Source organism: Astatotilapia calliptera, chromosome 6, assembly GCF_964374335.1.
Source record: "Astatotilapia calliptera chromosome 6, fAstCal68.1, whole genome shotgun sequence".
NCBI classification, from domain to species: domain Eukaryota; kingdom Metazoa; phylum Chordata; class Actinopteri; order Cichliformes; family Cichlidae; genus Astatotilapia; species Astatotilapia calliptera.
Genome location: NC_137427.1, coordinates 40,802,396 through 40,829,807, shown reverse-complemented (window position 1 = coordinate 40,829,807; position 27,412 = coordinate 40,802,396). Strand labels below are relative to the sequence as shown.

At 41.9% G+C, this 27,412-nt stretch overlaps 1 protein-coding gene across 1 annotated transcript; it reads left to right on the top strand.

The window, feature by feature from the left end:
- Positions 1-172: 172 nt before the first annotated feature.
- On the top strand, positions 173-26,221 carry akt3b (v-akt murine thymoma viral oncogene homolog 3b). Its single transcript, XM_026172064.2, has 14 exons — positions 173-504; positions 11,406-11,872; positions 17,363-17,488; positions 17,570-17,681; positions 19,446-19,590; positions 20,218-20,349; positions 20,595-20,660; positions 20,909-20,977; positions 21,772-21,894; positions 22,016-22,144; positions 22,700-22,914; positions 24,808-24,895; positions 25,730-25,832; positions 26,083-26,221. The coding sequence occupies exons 2-14, from the start codon at positions 11,827-11,829 to the stop codon at positions 26,166-26,168; spliced, it is 1,440 nt and encodes a 479-aa protein (XP_026027849.1). The 5' UTR covers positions 173-504; positions 11,406-11,826; the 3' UTR covers positions 26,169-26,221.
- Positions 26,222-27,412: the final 1,191 nt, after the last annotated feature.

Here is a 27,412-nt window from a genome sequence, read left to right as displayed (position 1 = left end):
ACTTAAACAACATGTCATAAGCAGTATTGTCTGATTCAAGTTAAGTAATGTGGCTGCGACTAAATGGCGAGGATAAAGTACCCCAAATTATTTGATTAGCTGCGACTTTTTTGTCACCGTTTTTAGAAAGATCACATTTCCGACAGCCCTTGAAGCCAGCAGGAGTCCTCCCAGTCAGATCTGGCTGAACGTGACGAGCCGACTCGGAGCCGAGCGAGGTTTCCTGGCGGAGCTGCGGAGTTGAGCGGGTTTGTCTGTCTGTCTGTCTGTTCGTGTGTCTATCCGCCGCCGCAGTCGCTGTCTGCCTGGGATATAAAAACAAAACAATACACCCCCGAAAACTCATCTTTACGGCTTCAACGGTCTGGAGACGGCATCCACGGCTATGGACCCATCGATGTCCTCCTGTTATCCACACTGAGCGACGTTACTCCGTCGGATGCTCCAGTGCCCAGAGGAGAGGAGGAGGAGGAGGGGGTATCCCTATCATTTTTCGACTGCCAGGTGAAATAATTATATGATATAATGTGTGTGGGGTGGACGCTTGGGTTGTTTGTGTGAAAAGGGTGATAAGGAGGGGGGAGTGGGAGTCGTTGTTTGTTGGGCACGGGCAGCGGGTTTGTCTCGAGCCTGGAGCGGAGGTTAGCACGCTAGCTAGCTGCAGTTAGCGGACTGCTGCTGCTTCGTCATTCGCCGGGCTGGGAAGGATGCGGCGCTGGGATGCTGCCGCCGCTGCTGCAGCAGCAGGGAGGGGAGGGCCAGTAATGGTAACTGTACCGGCCGTCTGGCTTCGGCCCATCGTCCTTATGAACTACACCCCCAACCTCCCGTTTCCCCCCCTCCCACCTCTCTTCGTTGCGCCCCCCGCCTTCATAAACCACAGACTCTCGTTTCAGTTCAGGATGAACAAACAAAAATCGCAGATGATAGATACCGGAGTGGTTTCATCTGAGAAATAACACCACTTCCAACAGCTTGACTGCCGGACTGTCAGTTAGCCAGCTATGCTAGCCAGGCATTGAACTGGCTGACCGGCTAAGATTAGCACTAGCATCACCCCCCTCACCCTCCCCAGCTAGCATCCCTGGCTAACCCGCATCCTCCAGCCGAGCCATCACAGGCCAACCACACAACCACCTTCCCATCCTGCCGTCTCACACCAGCTATTTCATCGCCACTAACAGTTAGTAATCGGCATAAGAGCCGTTGCCAGACATTTATTCACGGCTCGCCCATTAAAATATAATGGAGCACGCCAAGCGGATGTTGTTATGTAACAGATAATGACACCACACGCCCTTGAAACAAAAGCTGTTGTTTCAGTATTTGTTTGTTTGTGTGTGTGATGCAGGGCACAATCATGAACAATAAATCACAGACAGGGGAGGGGGGAGTGTTTGTCGCACCGAGGGCCGCAGCTCTGAGCCGGCTTCTGAAATATACAACCCCTGCTCCTGTCAGCCATTGTTTTTGTTGTCATTGGAGATCTCAGCATTTGTTTTCCAGCGCTGGATCTTCCCAATGGTGCTTGTGTGAGCCATGCATTGAAGCAACATGACCAGTCGGTCATCAGAACACAACCAGTACCATATGTTGTTTGAATGCTGAAATGTGAATGATTATTGTCAGTATAAGGCATGCGATTTTTACCCACAATGTGTTCGTTTTTTCATATGAAAGAGAAGCCACTGATGTGGGAATCAGGTTTTATTGTTAAATTACTTGTAAAATGATAGCAGAGGTGGACCTACTAGTCTCATCTCATGTTGTCTACTGGCATATAGGAAATTCAGTTACTTGTGAGACATTACAGTGACAAACCTTTATGAATCATCATCATCACTGCATCTGTAAAACTGATCAGGAAAACAATTATCTCTAAGGTCATTTGTCAGAGCATTCAGATAGCTCTGTTCAGAGGCAGTTCAGTGTGATCTTCATAAGGAACAGAATTGCATTACAGAACCATTTAAAGCTAATTGTAGTCCCTCTGTTTATAGTCACTGGGGTGATATAATTTAGCATATAGATATCCATTATCTTTCTGTGTTTAAAGTGGATAATTTGACAAATAAATTGATATAATAAGTTCTTACATTCTGCTAACCTGAATTGGATAAGTGGTTAAGAGCAATGGCTGGGTCTTATTAAGGCTTAAGCTGAGGGACAAGTTTTGGCTCCAAGGAGCTATATTACAGTTGCACACAGTTAGTTGCTCTAAACATGAGTTTATTTTTTAATTGTATGATTTTTGCATTCATTTACAAAACATCATCATGGAAAATGTCTTTATATGCACCTGTGAAAGTAATTTCAGGTAATATGCTGAAATAGTTATTGTAATGAAGCAGTGTTAAACTATACACGTGTTCAACATTTTAACATGCATACATCCATTATTTCACTTGATAGTGTTGGTTCTGTAAATGTAGTCTAAGTATCAGTGATGTAGAGATTGGGGCTCTGTAGGGGCCATCAGTTGCAGGACTCCTTGTTCTTTTTGCTTGATGCATCTGGCTGGATGTTTGAGCTTTGAGTTTGAGCTGCAGCATGAATTTGAGATGATCAGATGCCTTCTTGAGATCTTTACATGATGGAGAAGAATCTAAACACTTTAAATACCCAAACTTTTGCATAATAAAGTTATACTATTAAATGTCAAATATTTATCCCATACCATGTTGTCTCAGATCCTATGTTGCCTCTGAATGTGAGTCAAGGAGCTGATGCTGGTGGGGTTTTTTTTTCTTCATTGTGTTTTTGGTAGGGCTGCACAAACTGTTCAAAAATTCACAAGCACGCAGAAAAAAGTCCCAATAGCTGAAGCTGCTAAGGATTTTGAAGTTCCCTTTCTTATCCATGGGAAAAGGACAACTTGTTTTAACCTCTCTTTTTAAAAATATGTTTAAATTTAGAATTGGGGGGAAAAAAAGATAACTTCGGAAAATACTGCCGTGCATTTAGATATATAAACATCAATCAACAGGGCCAATATTTGCCAATAGAGATATTCAACTAAAACTATATATTGTAACTAGGGCTGTTCGATATAACGATATATATCGGTGACGATATAAAAACGTCTATCGTTTCATATTGCGCTATCGTTTGTTTCGTAGTGTGGCAAAATATAATGTTTACGGCAATATTTTTTCATCGTTTTGATGGTCACTGTAGTGGTTATATTAATTTGTTAAAGTTCTCTCTTTCTCTTATATTTAATATGACCACACTATGGACGGACAAGCGACTGTTTTTACGCGTTGTCGTTAGCAACCACCACGGTAAAACAATGGCGTGGCTCCACTGTCTGCTTGTTTGTTTTGCATATTAACCTTTCACAATAAAGCTCAAGATCCTGTTGAGACTTTTCAAAATAAACTAAATCCCGTGAGAGAGTATGCAGTGTTTACGGATGAGAAGCAAAAAAGAGGCGTTAGAACAGGCTTTTCCCCGCAGCACGCCGTGTAATAAATACTCACAAAGAAAACGGCGGCTGTTACAACTTATGTCTAAAAATGTATAGCTTCATGCATCGGCTAAAAGTCATAACTCCAGGGACACGACGCCCAGCTGAAAACACTTCATGCAAGTCGAGCTGCCTGAGATTCACAGAATTTACAGAAAATTTTACACTTTTGTGATTTATATCGTTATCGGGATGATAGATGTCTTATATCGGGATATGAGATTTTGGTCATATCGCACAGCCCTAATTGTAACTAGGGCTGCTACGATTAGTCGACTAGTCACGGTTACGTTGACGAATAATTTAATAGTCTTAGCGACGTTTGAAGCTTTGTAAGATCCCAAAAGACGCAGGAAGAAGTAGTAGGATTTAAGAGTGTAATAACGGACTGAAACAGAAGATGGCAGCACTGCATGTACAAGGATGCCAGCTGCCATTAAACCCCGAAGAAGAAGAAGCAGCGTCCCAGAATTCATAGCGCGGCCCTGCTCAGTTTCCAACAATGGCGGCAGGTAGTTAGTTTTAATATTACTCTTATTATTCTTTTTGGGTCACAAAATAAATGTTTAACATATTTTCAGGTGAGAATGTAGCTGTGTAAACCTCAAATATCGGCTCAGTTTATCAAGACACCGCATATTTTCAAAAGCGCTCCGACATTTTCGATAGCTCCATAGCTAGCCAGGGTTCAAGGTTCACTAGAGCCGGTGAGAACACCGGACTCCCGGCAATCTTTTTCAAACCCACTGCCGTCTTTCGCGGCGGTGGGTATCATGTTTAACCTGAAAGGTATTATGTTAAACATGATATATAAGTCACTTAGATAACTTAAAAATGATATTGTTTGGCTTTTTTCTGTATTTTATTTGTTCCTGAGTAAATCGGTTTGGCTGAGATTTAATTATAGTTTTTACACAGCTGAATAAACGTCAAGCAGACAGCTGATTATCAGAAGTGTGAGATGCTCGAGAATATACTCCGGTGTCCTGTTATATTTTAGATAGCAAGGAGCAGACGGCTGAGTTTATTAAACTTCACCAAAACAATCTGCAAATGTCATTAAAATTTAATAAACTATCATCTTGTCTTTATTTTTAGTTAGCACAGACCTTAAACACTTAAAGCTGTAAGCTAATGATAGTTATATAAGAGCAGATGCATGCTGGTGCAATAAGCTGTACGTTTTACGTCCAATGGATGCAAGATCTGATTAGTCGACTAATCGCAAAAATAATAGGTGACTAGTCGACTATCAGAATAATCATTTGTGGCAGCCCTAATAGTAACAAAAAGAACTGACAGTTACACATCCATGGATCTGTTGCTGCTCAGTGTTATTTCTAAAAGTCTCAGAAAATCTACCAGAACTACTGACTAAAATGTTTAGTTAAAATCTTCCACAGGTGTTAAGTTGGTTTGAAATCGGGTGGATTAAGTAACTGTACTTATAGCTGTCCACATTTCATTTTGATTCAAAATCATATTTAGATGGCGGCCTGCATGTAACATTTTTAGGGAAGACTAGCAAGTTGTCCTTTATGGAAGCTGTGTCAGTAGGATTGAGGAGATCCTCAAACTATTCCTTCAATTGCCCAACTAAATTCTCAGTTGAAGCCAGCAGGACCATTTCCTCACTGTATAAAGTACCATGAGAGCATGGTACTGGTTCAACAATTCTGTTGAACCATTATACAACTTAGGAGGGCCTAAGTTGTATAATGGTTCAACAGAATTGTTTGGAGGCCAATCAAATGTTTTGCTCCATGGCCTTATACTTCCGGCGCCCCCCGTGTGCGGCAGCCTGTTACAGCAGCTCTGCTCATTCTGAGTTTCTTTCTTTCTTATCTTTTTTCTCGTAATTTTTTTATAACTAACGTATTAGTAATTAGACTCTGCAACCATGTTCTACCGTTTTGTGCTAGTCCTGGTCGTTTTTTCAGTTTATTTCTACTTTTTTCACCCGTGTCTGGGGACCCAGAGCAGAGATCCTTTGTTTACAGTAAGGATCAGCTGTTAGCGCTGAGTCCCGCAGCGGTACTGCTGGCGGACAGACCCGATATTCCCAGCGAGCTGAGGAGGAAAAGACGGGGGTGTCGTGCTGGGAAGGAGCGCCGTCGCCCGAGAAGGAGACGTTATCGACCATCTCTTCCTTCTGTAATTATTGGAAACGTAAGATCTTTGCCCAATAAGATGGATGAGCTCATGTCGCTAACCTGGTCACAGAGGGAGTACCGGCAATGTAGCATCATGATGCTAACGGAGTCGTGGCTAACATCGCTAACTCCGGACACAAGCGTGACACTACCGGGATTCCAGCTGCTGCGAGCGGACAGGACCAGAGACAGCGGTAAGAGGAAAGGAGGGGGACTGGCAGTTTTTGTGAACGACAGATGGTGTAACCCTGGGCACATCACTGTAAAAGAGCAACTCTGCAGCAGAGACATTGAGCTGTTAGCCGTTAGCATGCGTCCGTACTACCTGCCCCGGGAGTTCTCGCATGTTATCGCGATAACAGCGTATGTCCCCCCCTCGGCCAACGCGGATGCAGCCTGTGACTCTCTCCACTCTGTGGTCAGCAGACTGCAAACACAATCACCGAGAGCCCTTCTCATAATATCAGGGGACTTCAATCATGCCTCACTGGACTCCACACTGCCCACCTTCACCCAGTATGTGACCTGCCCAACCAGAGTCAATAAAACACTGGACTTACTGTATGCCAATGCTGAAGAGGCATACAGTTCATCACCTCTCCCTCCCCTGGGCAGATCTGATCACAACCTGGTGCACCTTGTCCCTGTGTATGAGCCCTTAGTGCGCAGGGAGCCACCAGCCACCCGCACAGTACAGAGATGGTCAGAGGAGAGCGAGGAGGCTCTTAAGGATTGTTTTGAGTCGACTGTGTGGGAGGTGATTTGTGATGACCACGGTGAGGACATCGACAGCCTTACTACATGCATTACTGACTATATTAATTTCTGTGTGGATAACACCGTACCTACCAGGACTGTACGGTGTTTCTCCAACAACAAACCTTGGATTACCCCAGAAATTAAAACCGTCCTCAAGCAGAAGAGGAGGGCCTTCAAATCCAGAGACAAAGAGGAGTTGAAAAGGGTGCAGAGAGAGCTGAGGGGACTGATAAGGAATGGGAAGGACAGCTACAGGCAGAAGATGGAGAACCAGCTTCAGCAAAACAACGTTGGTGAAGTCTGGAGAGGCCTCAGAACCATCTCGGGCCACAAACAGCAGAACTCTCTGCCTGGGAGGGATGTGAGATGGGCAAATGAACTGAATCATTTCTTCAACAGATTTGACTCAGCCATGAGGCAGTCTGCAACATCGGCTGCAGACTCACCCACCCCCAACAACAGCATCCAATACACACTCAACACAAGGCTCCAGCCTGTCTCTCTCAACCACCCAGGTTAGGAGGGAACTGAGGAGGATTAATGGCAAGAAGGCAGCGGGTCCAGATGGCATCTGCTCGAGGGTCGTCAGGTCCTGCGCGGACCAACTGTGTGGGGTGATGGAGCACCTCTTCAACCTGAGCCTGAGGTTGGGAAGAGTCCCACAGCTCTGGAAAACCTCCTGTGTTGTACCAGTGCCAAAGACTTCACGCCCCAAGGACCTCAACAGCTACAGGCCGGTGGCTCTGACATCCCACCTGATGAAGACCCTGGAGCGGTTGGTCCTGGCTCAGCTTCGGCGCCTAATAAGCTCATCACTGGACCCACTTCAGTTTGCCTACCAGCCTGGCATTGGAGCGGATGATGCCGTCATTCACCTCCTACATCGTTCCCTCGCTCACCTGGAGACCGCTGGAAGCACTGTGAGAATCATGTTCTTTGATTTCTCCAGTGCCTTCAACACTATTCTTCCCTCGGTTCTAAAGGACAAGCTGGAGAACTCTGGAGTGGACCATCACCTCACTACCTGGATCCTGGACTACCTCACCGACCGACCACAGTATGTGAGGACTCAGGGCTGTGTGTCGGACAGGGTCGTCTGCAGTACGGGGGCCCCACAGGGAACGGTTCTGGCTCCGTTCCTCTTCACCATCTACACTGCAGACTTCTCCCACAATTCCACCCAGTGCTTCCTGCAGAAGTTCTCTGATGACTCTGCAATAGTCGGCCTCATCACTGATGGGGACGACAAGGAGTACAGAGGTCTGACCCAAGACTTTGTGGACTGGTGCCAGCTGAACTACCTCCAGATCAACGCCAGTAAAACCAAGGAACTGGTGGTAGACTTCCGCAGGCACAAGCATTCTCCACTGCAACCACTGAACATCCAAGGTATGGACATTGAGGCTGTGGACAGCTACAGGTACCTTGGTGTTCATCTGAACAACAGACTGGACTGGACTCATAACTCAGACGCCCTCTACAGGAAAGGGCAGAGCAGGCTGTACCTGCTGCGGAGACTCAGGTCGTTTGGAGTGGAGGGCCCACTCCTGAAGACCTTCTATGACTCTGTTGTGGCTTCTGCTATCTTTTATGGCGTGGTCTGCTGAGGCGGCAGCATCTCTGCTGGGGACAGGAAGAGACTGAACAGGGTGATCCGAAGGGCCAGCTCTGTTCTAGGATGCCCTCTGGACCCAGTGGAGGTGGTGAGTGACAGGAGAACGGCGGCTAAGCTGTCATCCCTGATGGACAACATCTCCCACCCCATGCAGCAGACTGTGACAGCACTGAGCAGCTCCTTCAGTGGGAGACTGCGGCACCCACGGTGTGGGACGGAGAGATTTCGCAGGTCTTTCCTCCCCACTGCTGTCAGACTCCAGAATAAAGACTTTAACTGATCAAGCACACACATCCATACATATGCAATAATACTAAGTGCAATAATCCTTTCTGTCATCGTTGTATTTTTACTCAGTTGTATATAGTATTTGTATTTGTATTCTATTTTTATCTTATTGTATATTTATTTTATTTTATTCTACTGTATATAGTATTTTATTTTATTCTATTCTGTACAGTTGTGTACTGTATTTATTCTTATTGTATTCTAATTTTTGCCTCATAACTTTTGCACTGTCCACTTCCTGCTGTGACAAAACAAATTTCCCACGTGTGGGACTAATAAAGGTTATCTTATCTTATCTTATCTTATCTCACCAAACTTTTCCCACAGCTGAGTTTCTGCTTTTGTCACTGCCAGAGTTACAGTCCACTTTGCCTTTTGGTACTTGCCAGGTATCTCAGGAAATATACGATCTAACAAAGTCCTATGGGACGTCTTCTTTAATTCAACAGTTCTTTTCACATTTGGTGTCTGCTATCTACTTAGGAGGTTGCCACGATGACAGGCATCAGCTACCTCGCAGCCACAGCTCTGTACAGACACCTCAACAATGGAGGTGTGGAATGCAGTCCATTAAGAGTCAACCAAACTTGCTCATGGTTCTTCCCCAGCTGAAAGCTGTTGTTCCATGTCTCAACATCTAGTTTCAAAAGGCAGAAATCAGACTGTTAGGGCCTTCACCTAAAGCTGCACCCTGACTTGCATAGCACTGGACCTGCTCTTTGTCACTGTGCATAATTTTTTATGAACAGAATAATTTGGTGAAGCCAAGTGGCAGAAGGTCTTCACTTTGGTGGCCTCAAAATCTTATCATTGCTTTTTGGAGTAGTTTAAGTAACTTGGTGTCTTGTTCATAGGTGAGGGAAGTGTTTGATTGATGAATGGATTGGTACTGCTTCTGCAGTAATGGAGACACTCATTGTGGAAAACTGAGAGCTGAGCATTAAAGCAAAGCTGTCAATTTACCAGTTGGTCTGCATCCCCATCCTCAGCTGTGGTGGCAAGCTTTGGGTAGTGACCAAAAGAATGAGATTGAGGATATAGACAGCTTAAAGTTTCCTCCAAAGCGTGGCTGGGCTCTTCCTTAAGCCCTTTTTCCGTTGCTACCTACTTGAATTGGCACAAAGCAACTCGAGGCGGCACAACTTGTTTTCCATTACAATCGAGTACCACTTAATGTGCATGGGGTTGTTATAGCAACATGGCTGAACATCCCGTGTCGTCATTTGTATGTGACATGAACAAAGGTGGATGTCAAGGCGATGTTATACCTGCTGCTCGGTCTGTGGCTTTTTGTCAGGCTCAGCACCACGGTGTTGTTTCTGTGTGGGCATTTCCCTTGTTGCCAGGTACCAGGTTCTGTCATCTGATGGAAAACCCTAAAAACCGTGTCGAGCTGTACCGAGCTGACCCGAGTATGTACTAATGGAAAAGGGCTATTAGAGATGGGGAGAGGAATTCGGTTAATTAAGGTCTCAGAATAGAGATGCTACTCCTCCACATCGAAAGGAACCAGTCATCTGACTAGGGTGCCTCCTTGGTGCCTCTTAGGTAATGTATTCCAGACATGCCCCACGAGAAGACCCCCTGGCTGATTTGGAAACCTCCGGAAGAACTGGAGTAGGCGGCTGGGGTAAGGCAGGTCTGGGCGTCTCTGCTTGGACTGGTGCCCCTGCAACCCAGCTGCAGACGAATTGCAGTGGATGGATGGACTATTTAATCCCCAGAGAGAAATAGTCTCTTTAGCCGCAGCTAGCTGGATCTGATTTATTTTGACATGATATGCAAACTCCCAACTCCTTTTCTAGTTAAACTGGAAAAACTATTTCACTGTATTTAAATTTTATATAGAAACAGTTTTATCCAATTGTTTAGCTGTTCTATGAAATAATGTAACAGCTGTTGGTGTATTGTACATTTTCACACTCAAGACTAACAATTTATCTTGGGAAATAAATGAATTAAAGTAAATAGTAGCCGCTGCCTTTTTGTTGTTGTTACCTTGATAAGTTAAGACATAAGTTAAGTCATAAGTTTGACACAATGCAGATTGTTCTAGAAACAGAAACATATGTCCCATTGTTCTCAATTAACTTGTCATATTTACTGTAAGTCTTATTTACATAAACAAGCAACATTCTCACAACTGTGAAGTCCTACCTAAGAACAGAGAAGTCTGTTGGTATAGTCAGAGAAGGTTATGAGGGGTAGGATGGAAAAATGTGAGGATGGATGAAAAAGGTGAGAGAAGAGAAATAGAAATAGGAAAAAGAATCAAAGTAGGGGCTGGTGAAGAAGAAGGGGGCGACAGGAGTTGAAAAAGTGAGGCAAAAGAATTAAAATGAATGATGGAGGAAAGCAGGAGTGAGAACTGGGGAGGGAGGGAAGGAAGGAAACGGGTGAGACTGGGAGGTCCTGGAATTCTGTGTGGAAGAAGGAAAAGTCAGCCAAGGGAGAGATGGATGGGGAAACTGAATGAAGGACCGGAGAAAGAGAAAAAACTAGTATACCTAGTCAAGAAATGATGAAGAGAGGGACAGAATGGGGAGGGGACAAGACAGGAAGAAAATGAGTTTGTGAGGAAGAGAAGGAACATGACAAGAAAGGACTAAAGGAAGTAAAAGAAAATGAGAATCATCAGGAAGTTGATAGCAGGTAAATGATAGATGTCTTGATGCATGCTCAATCATCCAGGCAAGCAAATCCTGAAAGGTTGATTCTGCTCATCTGGACGTAGCATTTTTCCCACTGAAAACGTTACGCCCAGATGAACAGAATCAACCTTAAATGGTAGTTGGCATAGAAAATGGGAGAGGAGAGAATGAGATACGTGAATTTCCTTCACTTAAAGGTGAGTGAAGAGAGACAAAGGAAAGAGAAGATGAAAAAATTACAGAGCTGGGAACCAGAGACATGAAAGAAATAGCAAATTGTCTGGCAAGGGATGTAACAAAGGAAACAAGGAAAAGGTTGGAAGGAGTTAAGGAGGCAGGAAGCGTGCTAAGGTTCTGAACAATGAGTGGTTGCCTGCTGTGTTTGCTGTGAGAAGGAAACTATCCACTGACCTGCTGTGGGTTTTTTTTCTTCTCAGTTTTCTCCTTTCTCTGTCGTTGTTTCCTTCCAGGCTGACTCACTACTGGACCGCCTGAAAACTGAAGAACTCTGAGAGAACAAGAGAGTGAAGGGAACACTGTAAAAGAGGGAGTGAGAAGAAAGGAAGGAAGGAGGGAGGGAAAGAGGGAGCAAGAAAAGTAAAGACGGTGAGGAACACTAGACGGGAAGAGAGGCAGCAGGAGAAAGTCAGGTTGGGTCAGAAGGGCAAGAGGAGGAAAGAGTAAGTGATAGTGGACAAGAGAAGTATAATTATTCATCTATTAGGCAGTGAGTGGAAGAATTTAAAGTCTGATGAGAATAAGTCAAGCGGTCAGACGGACAGCTGACTGAGCTTCAGACAAACCCACTGTCCTGCTAACCCTCCAACAACTGTCCCTTCACGGTCACCATACTGGGAGAGCTGGGAGAACTGGTCACGAGGAGAAGCCACCATGAGCGACCAGAACGTCGTCAAGGAAGGCTGGGTCCAGAAAAGAGGCAAGTTTTCCTTCTTTTTCTATTAGGAATTCTAAACTCTGGTCTTTAAAAACACATCTGGCAACCTTGTAGCTCTGAGCATTCCAAATAGAGCTGCAATGAATTGAATGGTGATTTGATAATGGATTCGATTTTCAAGCAAAAACGTAGTATTTATTTGTTATGCTTATCCTACATTGCAGTAAATTGAAGAAATAATTGGCAGGTTAATCAATGCTAAATTGTAGACCTAGTGAAGAATCAGACCTGCAGTGTAACCAGAGCCTGATGTGTTATTCCTCTGTTGTGTCCCACAGAGTTACACTGCTGTCCAAAGTTGTCATTCCCATATACACTAAACTCTCGTCCCAAATACCTGTTAGAGCACCAAATGTGGATTAATCTTAAAAATAGAACTGGAAGGTTTATTAATTTTTTGCAGACAAAGTCATGGTGTGAATGTGTTTGAGTTTTCAGCACAAAAGTTGTTAGAAACCCACCTGCACAGGAGTTAAACACAATTAATATAATGCTATTCACTGCTGTACTGTTAATGCATGTGCACCTCTGTGCAAGGAGGAAAGATGAAGGAGATGGAGAGACACGTGGGATTGTTTTGAAGGGAAAGCAGTTGGTATGCTCTTAAATTCTAGCAGAAGAGCAGAAAATCATATTGATTACTGTTTATATACAGTGATCAATAGTTTAGCCTACCCTGATTTGTTAACATAAGTGGATGGACATCAGTTGTACAAGTGAAATTTAATTAGTTTCTTAACATTTGCCTGGTTCAGTAATCTCTTTTCTAGCTTTTTAATTGTTTGTTCATGCTTGTTTAAATACAATTAAGGGAAATAGCAGTCTAATATACATCGGAAAAAGTAATGTTTGAAGTTTATCTTAAAACAAAAAAATCAAAATCATGCTGGATGGACTGAGAGGGAGTCATGTTAGACTCAAGAGGCTCCAAGGCTTGTAATACATTTGTAAAACAGTCGTATCCAGCTATTGGCACAAACTTTGCCTTTTCTCTTTTTAGTTACACCCAGGATGCTGATGTGTTGCTAATTTTATTAGAGACCAACTGTTTTTTTAAGTTAGTTGTTATTCTGTTATGACCAATATACGTTTGAAGTGATACTGAAAAAACTGTCAGTTTCAAAGAACATACATTTCACTACTAAATGTAGTTAAATGCCTGTTTATTCGTGCTTTTGTTATATATTATTATATTGTTCTGTTATAATTAACTGCATTTCACTTCAACAAAGTGCAATCTTTGAGCAGTTCTGCAAAACTGGGAAAATGCAATCATTTATGTCATCATAGAAATAGATCATGAGGGCTGTGGGATATGACCAAAATCTCATATCCCGTTATGAGATGTTTCTCATCACGATAACGATATATATCACAAAATAGCGCTTTTTCTGTAAATTCTGTGAATCTCAGGCAGTTCGACTTGTGTGAAGTGTTTCCAGCTGGGCGTCGAGTGTTTTGACCGATGCATGAAACTTTGAGTATTTATTGCATGGGATGCTGCGGGGAAAAGCCTGTTCTAACGTTTGAGTCTAAGGTTTATTCTGAGCACCTGACGGCTCTTTTTTGCTTCTCATCTCCCCATTCACATGATTCTTGTGTAGGTGATAGAAGAGATTTGTCGTGTTTGAGTCCGTTGTGGGGACCGGTTTGAGGCATAATTTGCATAGTACAGTTTTCTGGTCCCTGTCGGACGTTTCATAACCAAACCATGTCCATGCAACTGAGGTAGCCCCTTGTTTAGGAATAAGGTCCTCGATTTGTTTTGACTGGTCTTTCTGTTTGGAGCTACCTGGTTCTGGCTCGTCTTCACTGGCCACGGTGGTATTCTCCGTGCCCTGATGAAAAAATATTGCCGTAAACTGTGTATTTTGCGACACCACGAAACAAACAATAGCGTATAATTTGAAACTATAGATGTTTTCATTTTGTCGACCGATATATATCTTCGTATCGCACATATCACACCTGTAGTGAAAAGGACTAGGATGTCTATAAGAAATATAATTAATTTCCTAACCTGCTTACTTGAATTACTCCACTCAAATGGTATACTCTGCATTCATAAATTATTAGATTAGTTGAGTGTAACTAACTTGTAGTGGTGTTTGGATCTGCAGCCTTGTTGCAAGATAAGGTTCATGTTGTCTGTGCAGAATGTGGCTTTATGCCCTTTTAATCTGACTCAGCCTACCTATGACTAGCACAGTGAACTGACTGTTGAGTGTTTTAGAGCTGCACTGTTTCACGGGGCTCTCATCTGTCTTACTTTTCACATTATTTGTGAGAACTTTCTTTGACAGAAGCGAGAGGGGAATGGAGGGTGCTGCTGTCTGTGGTGGGTAGCGCAAGGTAGAGTAAGATCTTAGAACCAACAGCAACTGTTGTTGCACTTGAAAAAAGTCCTAATTGTCTCATTGACTAGTTGCTCACTTTGCTTCTGGCTGTTTTACTTATTAAACGTATAAACCAATGATTATTATTATTACCAATTTATTTTTAAGATCAGTTCACTGCTAAGAGGGCTTAAAAAGAAACTGCTTGTGCTTTTCAACACACCGGCTTCAGTCATAATAGATTTGTTTTTATCCAGCTATGTGTGGACATGGCCTGAGCCACCATGCCAGTTTGAAGCACAGAACCTCCAAACAATGGTTGTTTACCTGCCAGACATTGAGCAGTGAAGGCAAGCTTTGCAGGGCTGCAGCCCAGTCTGAACTGCACTTTGCTGGTGTGTTTTATTTCCCACACTGGTTTTTGTGTTTGTGTAAGTGTGTGTTTGTGTTTGCTGAAGGTGGGTTTGTCTGGTATGAGCTCAGGGCTTTTGGCTGGCAGGCAGGGGGAAGTTTCTCAGTGGCACTATGAGCATACAGAGGATGACCTAACACTCTGGTTCCTTCCTATCTGGCCCCCACAAGTCCCTGAATTGTTTATTGCGCCTCTGTGTGTTCTTATAATTCAGCCTTAATGTCCGTCTCAGGGACGCTGTCCTCACAAGCTCTCTGTGCTGTTTCAACATCAAAACTCAAGAGTTCACATTAAGTTCAGTAAAGTTTGGACACAGTTTCCACACTACATATTAGTGGGCGTGGGGAACACACATTTTTACATATAGCTGGTTTAAAACAAAGCAGAGGAAGCACAGTTTTGCACTATAGCTAGCTTTCACAGAATGCAAGTAAAATGTTTCACATATCAGTTAAATTTTCTAATCTAATTTGACAGATGTTAAAAGGGATCTGTTAACCTCTCCTTCATTTTTTCATATCTGCTGCTATAAAGGTAGAAGTTTATATTAAACATTGCTGAAGATTAAAAAAAAAAAAAAGACTTTAGTGTCTCTACAATGTATCCCTGTGAGCCAAAGACTTGGGCTTCAGGCTGTGTGCCTGTGTTTTTATTTCTTTGCTTGTTTGTTTGTTTGGTTTTTTTTTTTTTTTTTTTGGGGGGGGGGGGTCTACTTTTGGATTCAGTGATGTCACATTGCTCTGGCTGTTGGCACAGAGGTCCCACCAACCTGTTGTTTAAACCTTTTTGTTAATCAGAAGGAAGGGGGCTTACAGATAGGGTGACCTTAAAACAAGAGAACCTTAAATAGCTTGTTTAAAGAGGATGGACTAAAGAAGTTGTAAATGAGTTGGAAGTTCCCTCTCCTGGGAGTAAGGAAGAGGGAGGCCAAGCAAGACCAGCTGAAGCTGCAAGTTGTTTAATGTGATCAGGTATAGATTTAAACTGTAACTTAATGGGAAATCATTCAGTTTGAAAGGTCAAGTAGGGCAGGACCAGACAGTACACATTTTGAAGAGATTTATATGAGTAATAGCTCAACTGATATAAAAAATGTAGTTCTACTATTCCACTGTACAAATATCTGGACATACAGCATGTTTCTGTTAAGCAGAGATGTGGACTGTTGAGACAAAAAATACATTCAAAAACCTTTCTCCAGCTTTAAAGGTGCAGTATGTAAAATCTCACCAATGGATGTCAGATTGATGACAACAATCTGTTTTCCCTCCCAATTGAAGTGCACAATCCTAGCTATGCTGGCCACTCTAGGACAAAGAGCTGTTCTTGCCGCCGTTCATCTGTAATGAATGTAGGCTGTCAGTCCACTGTTTACCTCAGCTGACAATATGCTGCATCACCATGTTTGTTTACTCTGAATGAGGCTGTAAAACGTTCAGATATCAATTCATGATTCAGTGAAGCTCGCGTGTTTACGTTAGCTGGCATAATTTTAGCCTATAACTAGCTGTTAATGTTTAGCAAGCTAAGTGTCAGCTGCTTAGAGCCAGGAGGGTTCCCCGTTTAATCTGCTGACAGTAATTGCGACAATGTCGAGTTTGTTTTTTCTAATAAATGACCCCCACTAAAATTGCTTACTTTACCCTTAAAGTAGAGCTGCTGTCAGCGGCAGTTATCTTACTGACAGAGATATTTGGTGTCTGTCTCATGCCGAAGCCTTTATCCTTCCCATAAGACTGTTTTTTTTGTTTTTTCTGAAGCCTTGTGAGTCATCACATGTCATAGTTTCTTCAGGGTTTGACTTGTTTGATAGACCATAAAGTGGTTCAGATATTAATCACTGATATCACAGTTCTTTGTTAACTCTGCTGCTAGTATGACTCTCTAATTTATCAAGATATAAATATATATATATATATATAGGATGTATCCATGGTAGATGGTAAATGGCCTGTGTTTGTATAGCGCTTTACTAGGACTACTACTAAGGACCCCAAAGCGCTTCACACATCCAGTCATCCACACAGTCACACACTGGTGATGGCAGCTACATTGTAGCCACAGCCACCCTGGGGCGCACTGACAGAGGCGAGGCTGCCGAACACTGGTGCCACCGGGCCCTCTGACCACCACCAGTAGGCAACGGGTGAAGTGTCTTGCCCAAGGACACAACGACCGAGACTGTTCAAGCCGGGGCTCGAACCGGCAACCTTCTGATTACAAGGCGAACTCCCAACGATCGCCCTATGTACCCAAGTAACATGGATACAGCACAGCATAATTACAGCATTTGTTGTAATTATGTCACAAATATATGACTCAGATAGCAGGGAAGCAACACATAAATTGTTATATGGAGTTTGGGGGTGAAGCTAAAATGAGTAAAACAAAAAATGACACAAAATAACAATTACTAGGTTTTAAAGGGATGACTCGTTTGTGACTTTGCAGACGTTTTTAATCCTAGTTGAAAGTGTAATCTCTGGATCTTTCTGAACTTGAACAGCATTCCCTAGCTATCATTAGTTTAGTGTGAGGTCTTCATGATTAAAACACCAGTAAATAAAAGTCCAAAGTGGTCTTAGTGGTAATCTGTGGATTAGGAGCTGGCACTGGTACTTAATTCTATTTTATAGAACAGACTTATGAAAGGTTTAAAAAGACGTGATAGTACCAGGGTATGAGCTGTTGGTGCCATTTTTATCTTTTATTCCCTACCTGCAGGAGAGTACATCAAGAATTGGCGACCACGCTACTTTCTGCTGAAGACAGACGGCTCTTTCATCGGCTACAAGGACAAACCACAAGACTCTGACCTGGCCTACCCACTCAACAACTTCTCTGTAGCAAGTAAGCCATGAGTAGATCATCGCACGTTTCAAACATCACTAACTTTGTACGACTCAACACATCTCTCTGTGTGACTGTCAGAATGCCAGCTGATGAAGACGGAGCGGCCAAAGCCAAACACCTTTATCATCCGCTGTCTGCAGTGGACGACAGTCATCGAAAGAACTTTTCATGTTGACACTCCTGATGAGAGGTGAGCTGTCATCTTACAAATTCCTGTATTTCACTATTACAGCAGCCTTGGATAATGAAGAAGATCCTTCTTAAAAAAAAAAAAAAAGGTATACATCTTAAGGAAAAGGAGAAAAAATATTACAGAAGTTACGTAGATTCTGTTTAAATAACTTTGTCTGATTTATAGTTAAAAATAATGTCCTTTTGATACTTGTTATAGAGCCTCAATACATTCTTTCATATTTTTAACTTCTTAAGCCTCCAGCGGGGCCGGAGCTGAAGTTTAGCTGACCAAAGGCAAGATGTAGGGTGCGCTGCCCTGTCTGTGTTCTTCGCAGGGAAATTTAGAATCACAAATCAATCTAAACCTGAGAGGCTTGAATCCAGAACCTTCTTACTATGAGGCACCACACCACTGTTCAACCCCCCCTCCTTCTGAAACAAGTATCTCTCTCTTTAAGTGAACGTTCTTCTGATTGGCTTTGATATTAAACGCAGATCTACGAAGGCAGATCGGTAAGGCTTCCGTGTTCACAGAAATACCTCTAGGGTTGAAGTAATCATATTAGCAATATCCTATCTCACTGACATAAAAAGCCAAGAGTAGGAGGGAAAAAAATGCAGCGTTTAGAACAGTGTGCATGTATGACAGAGAAAACGGAAATGCATTGCAGCTCTTTTAATGTAAATAATTTATTAGATTGTGGGCTTCCATTGACTGTGTGTATTTATTATGAAGAAAAAATAAATAATATTTAATAAAAAGATATGAGAGTCATTACCTAATATGAAAGGAGTGGGTCAGATTATGGAAATGGTTGAATTAAATTCTAATTACTTTACACAGCAGGATTCAATCAACACAATGAGAAGACAGTCAGGAAGTGAGTGGGACTGAGATGGAAAGTCAAGTTTTGCAAGTAAACACTAAAAAAATGTACGCACAAAGACCTGATACCTGATGTGAAATGATTTGTTACTAACAACATTAAACTAAAAACACATGAGTGGGGGTGGTTTTATCACAGATTTGGTTGGTTTTGAGGATGGTGGATCGCTGTGAGAGACCCTGAAGAACAGTTTGTTTTGACCAAGTATATCCAAAAGGTTCCTTAAAAAGTTTTAAAAGGCAAGAAAAAAATGTAACAAACATCTTAAGAAAATGTCTTAAACTGAACACTGAGGACTCTAAACGATGCAAGACAAAGAAGTCGGAGTTTCGTAATTTTTTTCACGTTGCATTTTAAAACAATTGCTCACATTTATAAAGATTGACAGAGTGCCACTTGGATTATTAACATACAGATCAGGATAGAATTCACAGTTCATCACCAGTGATTCTGTTCTTACTCACCATTGTATCTCATATTTAGGCCCCCAGCAAATTGTTATTTATAAGACTCTGCTGTAAAGATTTCATGCTTACCTTTGATCCTTGATTGAATTTAATCACAGTATTATTATGTAGTTGTTTTTCTCAGGGTTTTTTTTTAACGGTTTTCTGCAGACAGATTCTTCTTGAAAAAGAGGCGTCAGTCTCCAAGAGATTACCTGTTTGAATTAACAATTTATACTACTACTACAAATCTTGAGAACTTGACAAAAAAATGTGCAGCCGGAAGCTGTCGAACTAAAGAAGAATACTTTGCAGAGTGACGTTATGAAAATTTTAACCTTTCCCATACGGAAGGCATATAGTTTAATTTAACCATCTATTTAAGAAATTTAGAAAATAGACTTTTGACGTTTAATCTATGATGTTGTTTCCACGTATCTCCTACAGGGACGAGTGGGCTGAGGCCATCCAGATGGTAGCAGAGTCACTAGCCAAGCAGGAGGAGGAGGGCATCTTGTGCAGCCCCACCTCCCAGATTGAAAACGTCAACGAGGAGGAGATGGACACCTCCATTAGCCACTACAAACGAAAGGTAGAGACTGCTTTAATTCTCATTTCCAGCTTCATACTTTTATTGCTGGAACTGTCCTAGAGTAGTTTTTCATGAGTTACAGTTCAAAATAATCCTTGTTCATCATATGCTGGGCCTTGAAGCACGCCCACTCTCACCTGAAACAAGCTGTTTTAGCTTGCTTCTTAATCTCTTTAGGCCTCCCTGCTGATTGAGTGCCTCTAAATAACGTAAAATCTGAACAGCAAGATATCTGTGTCTGCTCTCGTTTCTTTAACTGAAACCGAGTGTTTAAAGCAGTGTGAAACCCGAGCTTTTGGTTCATCTGGATTACTGCTACACACACTGACCTAATTTCCGGAAACCTGAACATCCACTGTCGTACCGCTACAAATATGACAGAAAATAAGAAGAAGCATAGAAGTCCAACTGTAATAAAGCAGTTGAGGTTAAAACAGTATCAAGGACTCACAATACAAAGTGTTTGTGGGATATACAGTAAAAATCAGTATTGTTGATCTGACCATTCTTCTATGTCCCAGTTTGTGAGCTGACTGGTTTACTTTAAGCATATTGCTTTGAAGATGAAGTGTACTGAAGACTGGAGAAATGCTTATGACAACTGTTTCCTGATATTTCTTTCCACAGACAATGAATGACTTTGACTATTTGAAGCTTCTGGGCAAAGGCACTTTTGGTAAAGTCATTCTGGTGAGGGAGAAGGCGAGCGGCACCTACTACGCCATGAAAATCCTCAAAAAAGAAGTCATCATTGCCAAGGTCCTCTTTTAAATGATCAGCCTTATTGCTGAATAATTCAGTAACGAGGTGTATTTTTTGAATCTACTGTTACATATTTGACTAATCTAATCTGAATCTAATTACAGCATGTCTGCCTTCTAATATTTGGTGTTTTGCATTTGTTAGATGAAGCACATTCATATCAAACATTCTCTCAAATTTTAGATTTCAGCTCAGTACTTTTTACTCCTCACTAATCATTGCTCTTTAATCTTTTTGAACAGGATGAAGTTGCTCACACTCTCACAGAAAGTAGGGTTTTAAAAAATACTCGGCATCCATTCCTAACTGTAAGTATGGTAGATTGCATGTATCATTGCACCACATACAGCCACATCCTGCTAGGAGTTGTGTGAACCAAGTTGTAATTTGCATTTTGTCCAAACAAGCCATGACTACTAGCATCTGTGCAGAGACTCTTAAGAAGTGTTGTGAAGACTAACAGCTGGAAAGATGCACTCGATTCAAAGAGCTTTTGTGTTGCGTTTGAAACAAATGGCGCGTCTGGGTTTAAAATATATTTCAATATTTTTCACAGTCTCTGAAGTATTCATTCCAGACAAAGGATCGGCTGTGCTTTGTAATGGAGTATGTCAACGGAGGAGAGGTAAGAAGTCACTCAGAGACTTTTTAAATAGCACTTTGATGAGAGATGTTTTCGTTTAACATACAAGGATTTTTAAAAATTATTGAATAATGTTGATTAACATGACAGTATGAGATCCAAAGTGCTTTTAGAGCAAGCAGTCTCTCACTAGATAGTGTTATGTTTCACTGGGAAACACGTTGGACTGGGAAGTCTGAACTTTTGTGGTTCCATTGTGGTAATAGTTTCATCATTTTAAAGCACGAATCAGTTCAGGGTTTATTTAGTTTATTTTATGACCATAAAGTGACAATTATGATATATAAAATGATTTTAAGCAACTTTAAGTGTTTGTAGATGTTTTTTAATTCTATCTATATTGAATCTATTAAATGTGTGAGTGACATGGAGACTTGGTCTCCTTTGTAGATTTGCTTTAAAAAGTTATTTATTACTTTTTAAAACTGGCTTGTGTATATTTGTACATTTTATATATTTTTTCTCTGTTAATACTGTCCATATGCATATAGTGCTGCAGAACTGTGCCCCCCCCAGCATGTTTGCACTGAGTAGGAGATGCTCTGTATCTCATTGTACAACTGTATAGTGACAATAAAGGCATTCTATTCTATTCTATTCTATTCTATTAAACTGAACAATGATTCTGCTTTTGTTTGGACTAAAACTGTGTGTAATTCAAAGTTGTTGTGTTTGCTTGCTGAAGCTATTGAGTCATGATTTCACCAAGTGAATTATCACTCGATAAGAGAAACATATCTAAACTGCATGAATTCTTATTGTTTCCCTGTCCACAGCTATTTTTCCACTTGTCAAGAGAGAGAGTTTTTTCAGAGGACCGCACCCGTTTCTATGGCGCTGAGATCGTCTCTGCTTTAGATTATTTGCATTCTGCCAAGATCGTGTACCGTGATCTGAAGGTAAAGTACACCTGCTCTGTGTGAGATCTGAGAAGTGTCCGTTATTATTCTGAATTTCCTGCTTATTAAAGGATACAGTAAAGGTTAATGGGTTTTATTCTTCTCCTCAACTGCTCATCAGCTGGAGAACCTCATGTTGGACAAAGATGGCCACATCAAGATCACTGACTTTGGTCTCTGCAAAGAAGGCATCACTGACACTGCCACTATGAAAACCTTCTGTGGAACACCGGAGTACTTGGCTCCTGAGGTCAGCGGTCACACCAGATACACATAAAGACTATTATCTGAATTTTGGGTTTCAGATGTTGACAAACCTTCCTATGGCTATAAAAAACAAGAAAGAGAGCATAAGATTAAAAAAACAAAACCAAATTTATCCGGTTTGTCCTCTGTAACAAATTCAGGAAGGAAACTGTTTTTCGGATCCTCTGTTTGTCTGTGTGTCACCACCCAGCAACTACCAGGTCCAATGTGGAAGTGCCCTAGGAGGCAGTTCCTCTGATGAAGGGTTTTCTTTCCAGTGGGTAACTGATCTCACTTCTTTTAATGTGGTTCTCAGTGGAGAACTAGAAAGTTGTTTGCTTCATAAAGAGGATATGAAAGAGGTTATCACACAGTTAAAGGTTGAAAAAAGAATTTTTGTGAAGTTCTCAGTTGAGCTAATCATAACGATAGTGGCCTCGTGGCTTTTAATATAAACAGTCACTAGAGGAGAACCTTTTATGTAGGGCTTCTTCTGAATGAAATACAAATGGGGCTAGTGGGAGCAATACAGTAAAAGGGTTTTTGTGTAAATCCTCAGGTGCTAGAGGACAATGACTATGGACGTGCAGTGGACTGGTGGGGTTTGGGCGTGGTGACATATGAGATGATGTGCGGACGCCTGCCCTTCTACAACCAGGACCACGAGAAGCTGTTTGAGCTCATCCTCATGGAAGAGATAAAATTCCCACGAACCCTGTCAGCTGACGCCAAGTCACTCCTGTCAGGGCTGCTCATTAAGGACCCCAACAAACGGTATGCATGCAAATGTAATTTTGATCAGCTTACCTGTGCAGTGAAGTTCTTTTTATTGCTAACTGCCCTGTCCTGTTTAGACAGAGTCCCCTCATTGACACAAAGACTCTCTACGAGTCCTGACTTCACTACTGACTTAGCTACGAATGGAAAACCTGCTGACTGTCTGAGGTTCACTCAGCGGTTTTCTGTCACTGATAGCACACTTAAAATGTACAGGTGCAACAGGCCTTTCTGTCAGGTCTTTTCAAAGGGATAAGAAAACTAAGGAAACCAAATTTTAACCAACATTTTTTTAAACTGTATGAGAGATGTGCTTAATGTGGCAGGCAGGCAAATGCAGCATGCAAGTTGCACTTCAACCAGGTGCATTTTGCTGCTAGCAGCATTTCAAAGCCTCAGCTTTACTTTTCTAAACATACCTCATGTCATTGTGGCTAGATAAATTAATCTTTATCTTAGGGCTGCACGATTAATCGTTAGAAAATCGCGATCTCGATTCATACTTATGTGCGATCTCATTTCCAAATGACAACGATTTAAAAAAAAAAAAAAAAGAAAGAAAGAAAAAAAGACGACGACGATTGTACCGCATTTTGATCCGGGACGTACTCTGCATGAAAACAAGCGCTCACTCTTCCTGCTCAACAAATGACGAGGGCGGAGCCTTATACCACGTGATACAGAAGCTGTGCCGTGTGATGCTAAAATTAGCAGGAAAAAACAACAGCGAGCACGTCAGGGATGACGAGAAAGTGACAGGAGAAAATCCGTCCCGGTCAACCACCCAAACATCAATAACGGGAACCTTATACAGCGCTTCCCTTTACCCGTCGACCTCCCGCAGGCACAAAGAAATCACGGAGGCTATCACTTATCACCTGACCAAAGATATGGCTCCATCAACACTGTGCAAAACGAGGGATTTAGGAAAATGATCAACACCCTAGACAAACGCTACACAGTGCCGTCCCGCAACTATTTTTCTATTGTTGCACTACCTGCTCTGTACACGCAGCGTCGAGCAACGGTGGAGACGGAATTTCAAGCAGTACAACATTTTGTTGTTTTTATGTTTATTTATTGTTTTTATGTTCAGTCGCAACTGTTACGAAGTTGATGTGCAGTTAATAAGTGCAATAAATATTTATACTGGAAAAGAAAATCGTGAGAGAATCGTGATCTCAATTCTAAGCCAAAAAATCGTGATTCTCATTTTATGCAAAATCGTGCAGCCCTACTTTATCTTCTCTGACCATAAAACTTTTCTCCAGAAGGCATTTGGCTTGTACGGGTGAAAATCAGCAAATTATAGTTTTGCTTGAAGCTGTCGATTTTGGAGCAGGTGCTTCTTTGTTGGTCAGTACCTTCTCTGTCCCTGGCAATGTAAAACTTATTATTATTGTGTGTTCCAGTAGTTTCCAGTTAATGGCAGGCTTGAGCCTCTGTGCTTCTTTAACATCCTAACTTTACCTAATTTCAACCTGAGGTGGAATTTGCGTCTCCTGCCAGACTTTGGCAAAGTGGTTACATATCCAGATAACATGTTCTTACATACAGTTGCTTAAATTAATAATCTTGCGCACACTTGATGAGAGCACAAACTCTTTATGTTAATGGGTGCCCAGCTAAAATGTTCTCAGGCAAAACCAGCTGGTGGCTGCGTTCAAGTTTCCACTCTTATCATCCCTGAAGCATTTTCTGTGTCTAACGAAGACGCCAGTGAAAAGAGGCTACTGCAGCTTCACTGAGCGAACTTGTTCACCCCATCAAGTTATTTTGGGATCAGTAGCAGGTGGATATTCTGGTTCCATTGATGGAGACTTTGTGAGAGCGCTATTTGATGTATGACTTTGACGCCATCTCCTTCGTATTCTGTGTGTTGGTTGACAGGTTGGGCGGTGGACCGGATGACGCTAAGGAGATCATGCGGCACAGTTTCTTTGGCACAATCGACTGGCAGGACGTCTACGACAAGAAGGTGAGAGCAGGATTTAGCTGCTAGACGTCATCGTCACTTCAATCGAAATCGATTCAAACAGTGTTTCTGAGGTATTCTGGTATCAGGGTTACCGTATTTTTCAAAAGAAGTCTGGCTGACATGTAAAATCCAAAATGGAATGAAAAGGACAAAACATTACCTCATCTTTATTTCATTTGAACACTATAACACAGTCAGACAAGTACCACCAGGTCGTTTTATACATATTTGTATGTTGTTTTTTTCTCAACTTGAGCTTTCATAATAACGTGTCCACCCAGGCCTCCCATGTGTGTATTGGAGACACAGACAACAATATGGTGTGAAGTTTTAAACTGATTTTGTTCCCCAGTTCTTCTGTGTTCACATTTGGACCAGGAAACTGTATTCCCCTGAAATTTGCCTTTTTTGTACGTCTAATGAAGAAACATAACACACTCTGTAGTCTGGTGATAATTTCTTTGTATTAGTGTATGTTAGACTATCTAAAAGTTTAGAACTCACCAAAATAATTTTAATAAAGTAAAAAGAAAAAAAGGCTCTAAATGTTTGATTTGAGTTCTGTTTAAGGTGAACAAAAATATCTAACCCTAACTGTAAAAAATGCAGGACCTAATTAGTAAAGGTGAATTTTAAGCCTAATCTTAAAAGTACAGAGGGTGTCTGTAGGGTAAAATGCTCTATTAAAATCTGTGTTATATTAGCACGACTGATAAAAGTCATTTGACAAAAAAAGTGTTCCTTCAGTTGAAACGACAGCATATGTGAAGCTGTTTGAAGACTGAACGCCTCAGTGATACAACACCACCGCTCTCTGCTTTCTGTCCGTCCCAGTTGGTACCACCCTTCCAGCCTCAGGTCACCTCTGAGACAGACACGCGCTACTTCGATGAAGAGTTCACAGCACAGACCATCACCATCACTCCACCGGAAAAATGTAAGTGCACATTCACTGTAATTTATTGCATTGTATTAACTGACTGAGATGACACTGCCAGCAGCTAGTGTGAGTTTAGCGTGTTTGCATGGCACTGGCTCTAAACACCAACTGCAAATGAAAACAGTATTAGTATTGGACACACTGAATATTTGAGGAGAGTCGGGGTAACTGCCGTTAAAGTTTGTAAGGACAACCTTACTGTCCATAATTGGAACATTCTTATGTTTTCCTGTTTGTGTTTTTACAGACGATGAGGACGGGATGGATGCAGCAGACAACGAGCGAAGGCCTCATTTCCCACAGTTCTCCTACTCGGCCAGTGGCCGAGAGTGAGCTCCAGCCCAGCCAGGCAGTATCGTCCCCATTTGTGGCCATTTTGAGGAAAACGCGTAGCCATTTTAGGAAAAAAAAACAAAAACAAAAAAACACCAGTCTCCCCTCTTTTTCTTCTTCTCTGCCTCCTTGCAGAGGGGGAGAAGTCTTTTTAGGGACTTTAAAAGAGGTTTTTGCACAGTGGGATAGACTCCAGCCGGTCTCCCCACACTAAAAAATAAGTCTCCTACATTTTCAGCGCTATTTACTGCAGAAGGCAATGTTTTTGTTATTTCTTTTTTCTTTCTGTCAGTATTAAGTTGTTGACCCAGGTTGCGTTAATATTTTTGTTTGTTTGTTGTTTCTGCCCATTTTTTGTTCTTCTTTTAACTTTTTTGCACTTGGTTTGGAAGAGCCGTTTTAGGGAACAAAAAACCAAAAATGTTGCCTTATGTGTGCAGATGTTTTGCATCATACCTACAGGGTGGTGTTTTTGTTGTTTTTGGGGATTGGGATTTTTCATCAGGGGAGAGGGTGGGTGGGTTCTGGGATGTGAAAGGTCATAAATAGTTGAGAAGAAGTGCATGGCTCATGGTTCACTCATTAAAAAACAAAAAGAAAGAAAGAAAAAAAAAAACCTCTTCCTCGTACATTTGCCATGGCAGCGCACATTTCCCAAATCCATGGTGATGAAAATCACAGTGAGCCTACAGATTACAAAAAACAAACAAACAGAAAAGAGAAGTTGAAAGATGAGAATGGGTGAATCTATATCATTCCTTTCATTCGTCGCAGTAACTTCCCTCTTATTTTATTTTATTTTTGCGCTTTTTTGAAGTTACTTTGAAACAAGAAACACTAAACTGCCAGAAACTGCACAGTTCACTCAGGCGCCACAGAGCACAACCGCATTCAAACTCAGCTTAACCGCTCCAGCTTTCCACAGCCGGCAGGGGAACGAGGCCTTTCTCTGCAGCATCGCCGCTTCTTCTCCTCCTCATCATCCACCTCTCCTCTTTTTTTTTCTTCTTCTTCATTGTAGCTGTAGGACTAGAATGGAATGGATGTTTACACAGGGAAACATGGCTTCATGTATGTATGTACAGTTTGCGATTGAATGGGGGTCAAGAATATGCTGTCATAGCACACAGAAACACACACACACACTTACTCTCAGATGTAGTAAACCGCAGTGTTGTCTATAATGATCATAGTGAAGTCGGCAGTTTACTCCAAACTGAGATTTGATGGTCTTTTCTTCTGTT